Here is a 10,532-nt window from a genome sequence, read left to right on the forward strand (position 1 = left end):
CTCCAGTCCTGGTTCTTTCTCCAAGATATCTGCTCGTCTTATTGGTGATATTAGCTCTGATGCGTTGCCATGATTTGGAGATCGGATCTCCACGACGTTTTAGCAATGACGATTTACTTTCTTGTTAGTTGTTACTCAGAAAATGTGATTCGATTCAGCTCCGTGAACACCCTGTTTTCTGTTTGTCCTTAATTTGTTCCCTTAAACATTGCGTAGATGATAGAACTTGATCAACTTATACAGCTCTCTCTGTATGCCCGTCAGATTTATTTTTCTGGCGATGGTCATAATACCTTTACACAACGAGGAAGAATTGAACTGTTGTTGTTGATGGTTATTTGATCCCTATAGTATTTGAATATTTCTTACTTCAATTCAAAAACAAATGAACAGCAAGCACATCATGAAAGTAGTTCTTAAATATGAGAGATAGCAAGTCAATGGCTCCAATCCAATACGTGCTAGGGTGTTTGTTACTAGGTCACATTGTAGAGAAGAAGTAAAAGATAGATTTTTTTTTTCCAAAACAAACCTTATACTTAAAGTCGAAAGCTAGAATCCTGAACTCCCAATCTTTGAAATCAGCACATCAAACATTTTAATTTCAGTCTATTTTAAACCTTGAAAGCTTTCTCAAACTAGGATTGTCCACGTGGCAGGTAAAATCCGGGATTGTTGGTTGTGGACACTGGGCCGACCTAACATACACGAAGCGAGTTTTTTTTTCACACACGACATTAAAAATTCTGCAGTATTTTTCCTTTTTCTTAGCATGCGATGTAATAATTCCAAATCAAAAGCCCCTGCCGTGGAGTCCAACTTGCTACCTGGCATGGTTGACCTCATTCGGCTAGCCAATACACCAGAAAAGTATCATTGACATGATATGTTCGTGTAGTTTTATAAAATGTTTATTGAAATTAGGCAAATGTATAATATATATTTGGAAAAAAATTACCATGTATTCAATTTGTTTTTGAGGATATGTATTTATGAAATTATGTAGTTTTTTGTGTGAAATGCATGTAATGTATTTGAAAATATCTAAAGTTCATAAAAAATATCATGTGTGCGTTAAAACTGTACATTGAGTAAAAAAATTGGACATCTTGAAAAATAATTCAAAAGAGGACGAAAAAAACAGAAATGAAGAAAAAACAGAGCAAGCGTACCCACGAGCGACTGCGTTAATGGACTGGCCTACTTCAACATATACCTTAAGGTTTTAAAATAGACCAAGATTAAAGAGTTTGATCTGTTGATCTAAGGGATTAAGAAATCAGGATTTAATTTAGCCTTTGCCTTCAATTTCAAGGTATGTTTTAGACTTTTTCATAGAAGATAACACCCAAAGAAGCCGTAAACATCCATTCTAAACCCTTTCATCAGAAAAGAAGCCTTAAAGATCATCAGTGGTGTCCATGTCGTCAATCAAAATCTCAATGTCAAACTTGCAAAAAAATCAAAGCTCAGGAAACAGAATTCTGCATTGCGCCAATTCTTCCTACACGCACAAAAAATGATTTGACGAAATCTCTGGCTTTGTTTGGCAGCAGGAGCAGCCCATGGCCACACGGCCAACGCCGGGGTCGCGAGACGGCAGCAGCGCACGCCCACGAAGCACGAGCGGCAGACCCACGTCGTCCAGCGCGCGCCCGGCCAGCTCCGACCCCGCCTGCTGCCGACGCGCACGCGCCTCCCTCAGCCCCTCCCCGGCGTTGGAGTCCGACAAGCCGCTGCCGTCCTTCCTCCGCCCCACCGTCAGCTCGTCCCTGCGCAGCTCCTCCCCGTCGTCCTCCACCTCCAGACCGCCCTCCTCCAAGGGCCGCGCCACCACGCCCAAGGGGCAGTCCCCGGCGCACCCAGCGGCACGCGCTCCAAGCCCGATCACGCCGAAGCGGTCCCCCGCGCAGCAGCCCGGGAGCTCGCCGAGGCCGATCACGCCCAAGCGGTCCCCCGCGCAGCCGGTGACCGCGCCCCGGCCAATCACGCAGGCCATGGACAAGGCCAAGGCCAAGGCGTCCACGTCGCGGTGGTCCGTGGCGTCGCCGAGGCAGCTGATGCAGAAGGCGTCCAACGCTTTCAAGGTCGGCAAGTCCCGCAGCAAGAAGAGCAAGGACCTGGCCGGCCCCGCGGCCGAGGCGGTGGCGTCCGTCAAGGAGGTGCACGGTGCTTCCGGCGAGATCAACACCGAGGCGGTGGCGTCCGTCAAGGAGGTGCACGGTGCTTCCGGCGAGATCAACACCGAGGCGGCGAGACCCCCTCCCGTGCCGGAGCAGCCGTACCGCCCTCCTACTGCCCCGACACCTCTCAACGTGCAAGCAGAGGTGGTCGTGGAACCCAACGCTGCCCTACAGGTACAGGTGGAAGCGATTTTGCGACCGGAAGAAATTGTCAGTAATGTAGTCAAGACAGAGGAGGAGGCGCGTCAAGAGGAGCAGGTAATCACGGAAGAGCCGAGAGCAGAAGCAGAGAAGGTGAATGCCATTGACGAGGAGAAGGTTGTACCGGAGGAGTCCGTGGAAGCCGTGAAGGTGGATGAGCCGGCGCCGGAAGAGAATCAGCAAGCCGGCAACGTTGAAGGGACACAAAAGGAAGCTGAGAAGATTACACAGGATGAACTTCCGCCGCCGGCCGCCGTTGTGGAAGAACCAGCGAAGGAGGCTGCAGCGCCGCTGAACGTGCAACATGAACCGGCGGCCAGCACGGTTCAAGAGGAAGCCGTCGTGGAGACTAAGGCCGAGGCCAGGCCACAAGCAGAGCCGGCGAAGCACGAGGAGGCCACGAAGCAGCCTGAGGCAAGCGTGATCTCTGAAGAAACGAAAGAACAACCCGCCGCCACGCAACCCAAGATGATCGCGGCAACCAGGGCATCATCGGTGCCGGCGACGTCGCTGGAGGAAGCTCTGGAGGGAGTGGACACGGTGACCAAGGCGGGCACTTCATGGTCAGAGCCCGTGACACCGGCGAAGGAAGCTGTCAACAAGGGGAAGGCGGCGATCGATACGATCCTGAGCGCTTCGGAGCCAACGACGCCGTCGAAAGGGGCCGCCAGGAAGGAAGTGGCGGCGTCGTTGATGTCGAGGATTCCCGAGGAGGCTCGGCTGAGCTTCAAGGGGAGCAGGGTGAAGACGGCGATGGAGAAGCGGCCGGAGGAGACGCAGCCCAAGAAGAAGGAGGTGTCACGGAGCAACGACGTGCTGGAGGAGGCCAAGAGCAAGCTGCTGGAGAAGAAGAAGAGCAAGGTGAAGGCGCTGGTGGGGGCGTTCGAGGTCGTCATGGACAGCCCGCGCGCGTCCACCCCGGGCCCGGGCAGATCGACCCCTACACCAAGGTGATTCCGATCGAGGAGGGAAATGCTCCGGTGGCGACCGTGTGGTTTGAAATTTGAATTGTGTGGTGTTCATGGTGCTTTGGGATGTGATGTGATGTGATGTTATGCCATCTTCTTTTTGTTGGTTATATGTATATTTGATCATTGATTTTTGTTGGCCAATGAATCAAAACAGAGTTGTTGTTTATGTGAAGAAAGTACCATGTTTTCTCACTATGGATATATGTTTACATATGAAGGTGACGTACGTAGTTCACGTTATGGGTTGTTTGTACTTTCAAAAGCATCTTCAACAAACAAACGCACAACCTGCGATGGGCTAAAACAAAATTTACAGTGTCAAAATAGCATGTTTCTGCACGTAGCAGAGTGCTGTTTCCAGTGATCGCTGTAAAATATTACGTGCGCGAGCCGTTTTAACGGACGCTGCAAAAAACGGTTCTCTGAGAACAACCAAAACACATACGGACAATATTTGAGAAACAACATATAAATAACAAATAGCATAGTTCAACCAACACCAGAAACAGTCTACAATACAAATAAATATAGATAAGATATTACAATGCAAATAAACTAGAAAATACTCCGAGTCGTCCTCCTCCTCGGTGGTGTCATCCTACGTCGACAGAAACGCGTCTTTCCATCGAGGATCGTCTTCGTCAAAGAAGGACGCATGTCCAATGTCACACTGGTGCTTTTCGTTGGCGACTGTCCGCCCGCCCTGCACGGCGATTTGCCCTTCTCTTCGCCCAAAAGGCGTTCTCATTGGCGACGTCCTACGGGTAGAGCTGACACCACTCTAACATGGCTTGCCCGTCCACCTCGGTGATGAGGAGGCGGCGCTGCCGCCTACGCTGTTCGTGACAGTCTAGGTCGGTTACTAGACGCGACGGAGGCGCGAGGTCCTGCACATGCTGGCACGTACGCGCGTCATTGAAGTTCATCTGCGAGCGTGGCCTCGAGAGGCGCCAAGCCGCCACGTCGTACGCATGGGCGGCGATTGCATCGTACGTTGAAGTCCGACCGAGACACACGTCACCGGGGCGGATCTCCGCGTAGAACATGCTGGAAGGGCGGACGCGGACGCCGCGGTAGCCGGAGTTGCTCCGGCGAAGCAGCGGCACGTCGGCGGCGGGGGAGTCGGTGGCGGGGCGCCGGATGCAAGGAAGAAGGGGGCGGTGGGGCGCTCGAGTGTGCAGTTGCCCGGCTCGGGCGCGCGCGTATTATATAGAGCGCGTCGGACGCCGCGCGCCAAAACTGCCACGCGCGGAGCCTCTTTTTCGCGTGCGCGCGCGAGTGTTTGCCGCACGCCGGAATCTCCCGCGCCCGCTGGAGCGCGTGAAACCTCTCTGGTGCGCTAAAACACAGGTTTACCATGCGCGCGAGATATTTACCGCCGCTGTTGGAGATGCTCTAAGCTTTTGGTAATTTTTTTGAGAATGTTAATCTTTTGATACTAGGTGAGTTTAGTAGATAGTAAATAACAATATACTTCATATCTTCTATATCTAAATAGTTAGCTTTCACTAACTATTTCTCTCATCATGCAAGCATGCCATATCATCCTACAAAATATGCATGAGAAAAGTCCCACCCCCACTTTCATATGTCTCTTAACATGCAAACATGTCACTTCATAATTAAACATGCATGAAAAAATACTCATCATGCAAAAACACATAACAATTTCCATTCTATTATGTCCTTCATATTTAATAAACATTTTTCAACTATATAGTATTTGAACATAATAAATTATATGTATCTTCTATATCTAAATTGCTAACTCTCACTAACTATTTGTCTCAGCATGCAAACATACTCTATCATCGCACAATATGCATGAGAAAAATCCCACCCCCACTATCATATGTCTCTCAACATACAAACATGTCACTTCATGATTAAAAATGCATGAAAAAATACTCATCTCTACACACAAACATACATAAGAATTTTCATTCTATTATGCTATTCATATTTAATAAAAAAATTACAACTCTATAGTAATCAAACATACTCCCTTCGTCTTAAAATAACTGTCTCAAGCTTAATACAACTTTATATTAGAGCTAGTACAAAGTTGAGACACTTATTTTGAAACGGAGGGAGTAATAAATTGAGAAATAGTTAGTGGGGGCCTAGCTATATAGATATATAAGGCTACTTCAAACATTCATGATTCATACTACGAATCAGATTAAAATATGTTGCAAATTTCCACAGTAACAACGTACAGGGTATCATCTAGTTACATAAAAATAAGGGATATCATTTCTTTACTACTACTTCAAAATGATGCACATAGCTATAATTGCTTATATATTATTCAAATAGGCAAAAGAAAATAAAATACGGTTTTGCTAGTTCTCAGCTAGCTGAGTTTTTTCTATGATCTCATTCATCTGGATGACCATCGCATCAATAGGCAATTTTGTTGTTGATAGACTTTGTCCTAGACGCGGGGTATATTTTACCATTGGTTGTACATGCAACTGTTATTCACCCCTTTTCTAGAATAATCTTTTTTCTTTTCTACCGGCTGAACAAACTCCACGTTTTGTAAGAGTCTTTTGTCTTTTCCCCATTTCTACGTGGGAAAAAACTGACTAGACACGCGACTGCAAGTGTTATAACCTGATATGCAACTGCAAGTGTTCTAACACGATATGCAATTGCAAGTGTTGTAAACCGATATGCAACTGCACGTATTGTAATCCAATATGCAATTGCAAGTGTTCTAGCCCGATATGCATGCAACTACAAGTGTTGTAATCCGATATGCAACTGCAAATGTTGTAACCCGATATGTAACTGCAGGACTTGTAACCCAATATGCAATTGCAAGTGTTGTAACGTGATATGCAACGAAGAAAGCAATCAAAAACTAGATTCGGCAACTAAAAATATGTTGTACACGCAGACACATTAAGACAAACACGCTTCTTTTATGGACCCATAAGTATGCTCTACAAGAAAAACAAAAGGCCAACCCTAAATAAACACGATACATGCAAATTGCGAGGAGAAAAAAAAATCTAGTTAACATACGTGATGACATCATGTGAAAGAGACCAAACTTAAATCTCAGCTAGCTGAGTTCTAGGTGGTCCCAATAAAATAACACAAACAACAAATATCTACAAAACTTGAAAGTATGGCAAGAGTTTCTCAACGCATGATCTCCAACTTTTCCATTTGTAACTTGACCTACCTCCATGCTGAACAAATTTGTTGAAGAATAAATAGGACCAACATTGAACATTCCAAAAGATCCACTTGTGGCTGCCTAGAAGTGTGGGTATGAGACCTCATGAGCATGGAGTGTGCCTATACCCACCCTCTCTCGCTTTACCCTCCCTCTCGCCCCATCGTTCTTATGAGCGACGACTGACGAGCCTCACCCCAGCTCTCCTCCATCCTCCTCGCCGCCATCAAGAGGCTTCGCTGGGCGAAGCCTTGTCTGCGTTGTCGGTGGCGAGGCTCCCTTCCCCCTCGAGCTGTGGCTGTGGCACGGGTATCATCTGGCCGACAGGGTTGGTGTGCTGGGACGAGGCGCAATGGTAGCTTTCAGTGGGACGACATCAGGGCACTCCTCTCGTCGATGTTGAGGCGACTGCTCGAGTGGGCCCAACGGCCCATCGGACCTTGATCTATGCGGCCTGATCCGGGGCGCCCAACCATTACAATTGGTGAGCCCCTGTGACCTACACTATACAAAGGAAGGTCGGGTGTCGGGGCCCGATTTACGAGGTTCGCCGCCACCACACTCCCACCAACAAACCCATCCGATCTAGGGTTAGCGCGGTGCTCATGGGAAGTGATGACCCACAAGTATAGGGGATCTATCGTAGTCCTTTTGATAAGTAAGAGTGTCGAACCCAACGAGGAGCAGAAGGATCTGACAAGTGGTTTTCAGCAAGGTAATATCTGCAAGCACTGGAACTATCGGTAACAAGTAGTTGTGTGGCAAGATGATTCGTAGCAAGTAGCAAGTAACAAAAGTAACAACAATGCAGCAAAGTGGCCCAATTGTTGGGGAACGTAGCATAAATTCAAAACAATTCCTACGCATATTCAGATCTTCCTATGGAGAGACCAGCAACGAGAGAGGGGTGAGTGCATCTTCATACCTTTGAAGATCGCTAAGCGGAAGCGTTGCTAGAACGTGGTTGATGGAGTTGTACTCGCGGCAATTCAGATCGCGGTGTGATTCCGATCTTGTGCCGAACCACGGCACCTCCGCGTTCAACACACGTGCAGCCCAGTGACGTCTCCCGCACCTTGATCCAGCAAGGAGGAGGGAGAGCTTGGGGCAGATCTTTGGTAGCACGACGGCGTGGTGTTGATGGAGAGACGAGGTCTCCCGGCAGGGCTTCGCCAAGCACCGTGGTAGGAGGAGGAAGGAGGGGAGCAGGGTTGCGCCGAGGGGAAGAAGAAACCGTGTGCAAAACAGCCCCAAACCCCTCTCTATTTATAGGAGTAGGGGAGGGGGGTTTCCACCCCTAGGGTTCCCACCCTAGGTGGTGCGGCAGCCCCCCAGATGGGAGGTGCAGCGGCTAGGGCAGGGGCAGGGGGTGGCGCACCCCTAGGTGGGCCTTAGGCCCACCAGCGCCTAGGGTTTCCCCCCCCCCCCCCCTCTCCACCTCCTACGCTATGGGACCCCTTGTGGGAGGCGCACCACCTCACTTTGGGCTGGTTTCCCTCCACCTTTTCGCCCATGCTACCTCTTGGTCCCGGTGGCCCCTCCAGATGGACCCCGGGGACCATTTCCGGTGGTCCCGGTGGTCCCGGTACGCTACCGGTGATGCTCGAAACATTTCCCGTGTCCAAAACCATCCATCCTATATATCAATCTTTACCTCCGGACCATTCCAGAGCTCCTCATGACGTCCTGGATCTCATCCAGGACTCCGAACAAGTTTCGGTAACCTCGTATAACATTTCCCTATAACCCTAGCGTCGTCGAACCTTAAGTGTGTAGACCCTACGGGTTCAGGAAGCATGCACACATGACCGAGACGCTCTCCGGCCAATAACCATCAGCGGGATCTGGATACCCATGGTGGCTCCCACATGTTCCACGATGATCTCATCGAATGAACCACGATGTCAAGGATTCAATCAATCCCGTATACAATTGCCTTTGTTTGTCGGTATAGAACTTGCCCGAGAGTCGATCGTCGGTATACCTATACCTTGTTCAATCTCGTTATCGGTAAGTCTCTTCAATCGTTCCGTAGCACGTCATCCTGTGACTAACTCCTTAGTCACATTGAGCTCATGATGATGTTCTACCGAGTGGTCGCAGAGATACCTCTCCGTCAAACGGAGTGACAAATCCCGATCTTGATTCGTACCAACCCAACACACACTTTCAGAGGTTCCCGTAGTGCACCTTTATAGTCACCCAGTTACGTTGTCACGTTTGATACACCCAAAGCACTCCTACGGTATCCGGGAGTTGCACAATCTCACGGTCGAAGGAAAAGACACTTGACATTAGAAAAGCTTTAGCATACGAACAATACGATCTAGTGATATGCTTAGGATTAGGTCTTGTCCATCACATCATTCTCCCAATGATGTGATCCCGTTATCAATGACATCTAATGCCCATGACCAGTAAACCATGATCATCTATTGATCAACGAGCTAGCCAACTAGAGGCTTGCTAGGGACACATTGTGATCTATTTATTCACACATGTATTACTGTCTTTGTTAATAGAATTATAGCATGAACAATAGACGATTATCATGAACAAGGAAATATGATAATAACCATTTTATTATTGCCTCTAGGGCATATTTACAACACCAATCCCTTTTGTAGCAAGGGACAAGCCTGGACAAAGTATTATAGGAGGTAAAACGCTCCCTAGGACACATGGGAATTTCTGTCAAGCTAGTTTTCATCATGTTCATATGATTCGCGTTCGTTACTTTGATAGTTTGATATGTGGGTGGACCGGCGCTTGGGTACTGCCCTTACTTGGAAAAGCATCCCACTTATGATTAACCCCTCTCGCAAGCATCCGCAACTACGAAAGAAGAATTAAGACAAAGTCTAACCATAGCATTAAACTAGTGGATCCAAATCAGCCCCCTACTAAGCAACCCATAAACTAGGGTTTAAGATTCTGTCACTCTAGCAACCCATCATCTACTTACTACTTCCCAATGCCTTCCTCTAGGCCCAAATAATGATGAAGTGATATGTAGTCAACATTCACATTACACCACTAGAGGAAAAACAACATACAACACATCAAAATATCGAACGAATACCAAATTCACATGACTACTTATAACATGACTTATCCCATGTCCTCAGGAACAAAAGTAACTACTCACAAAGCATAATCATATTCATGACCAGAGAGGTAATGAGTAGCATCAAAGATCTGAACATAAACTCTTCCACCAAGTAATCCAACTAGCATCAACTACAAAGAGTAATTAACACTACTAGCAACCTTACAAGTACCAATCCGAGTTGCGAGACGGAGATTGGTTACAAGAGATGAACTAGGGTTTGTAGATGAGATGATGCTGATGAAGATGTTGATGGTGATGAGTCCCCCCCCCTCGACGAGAGGAGTGTTGGTGATGACGATGGCGACGATTTCCCCCTTCGGGAGGGAAGTTTCCCTGGTAGGATCGTCCTACCGGAGCTCTAGATTGGTTCTGCTCAAGTTCCGCCTCATGGCGGTGGAAAATCCTCCTAAAAGCCTCCTCCCGATTTTTTCTGGAACGAAACCCTTCTTGTAGAAAAAGGGGGGAGCCAGAGGGCCAAGTGGGAGCCCACAAGCCCCCTAGGCACGGCCAGGGGGAGGCCGCGCCTAGCAGGCTTGTGGCCTCCTGCTGGCGCCTCTCTGGTACTTCTTCGGCCCAGTATATTTTATAAATACCAAAAAAAATCCTCGTTGATTTTCATGGCTTTTGGAGTTGCGCAGAATAGGTATCTCAAACTTGCTCCTTTTTCCGGCCAGAATTCTAGCTCCCGGCATTCTCCATCTTCATGTAAACCTTGCAAAATAAGAGAGAAAAGGCATAAGTATTGTACCGTGAAGTTTAATAACAGCCCAAAAAGCGGTAAATATCAACATGAAAGCATGATGCAAAATGGACGTATCAACTCCCCCAAGCTTAGACCTCGCTTGTCCTCAAGCAAAAGCCGAGATCAATAATAT

At 47.9% G+C, this 10,532-nt stretch overlaps 1 protein-coding gene across 1 annotated transcript; it reads left to right on the forward strand.

The window, feature by feature from the left end:
* The first annotated feature begins 1,231 nt into the window (after positions 1-1,231).
* Positions 1,232-3,517, forward strand: LOC123411350 (nascent polypeptide-associated complex subunit alpha, muscle-specific form-like). Its single transcript, XM_045104281.1, has one exon. The coding sequence runs from the start codon at positions 1,566-1,568 to the stop codon at positions 3,336-3,338; it is 1,773 nt and encodes a 590-aa protein (XP_044960216.1). The 5' UTR covers positions 1,232-1,565; the 3' UTR covers positions 3,339-3,517.
* The last annotated feature ends 7,015 nt before the right edge of the window (positions 3,518-10,532 follow it).

This window comes from Hordeum vulgare, chromosome 7H, assembly GCF_904849725.1.
Source record: "Hordeum vulgare subsp. vulgare chromosome 7H, MorexV3_pseudomolecules_assembly, whole genome shotgun sequence".
NCBI classification, from domain to species: Eukaryota; Viridiplantae; Streptophyta; class Magnoliopsida; order Poales; family Poaceae; genus Hordeum; species Hordeum vulgare.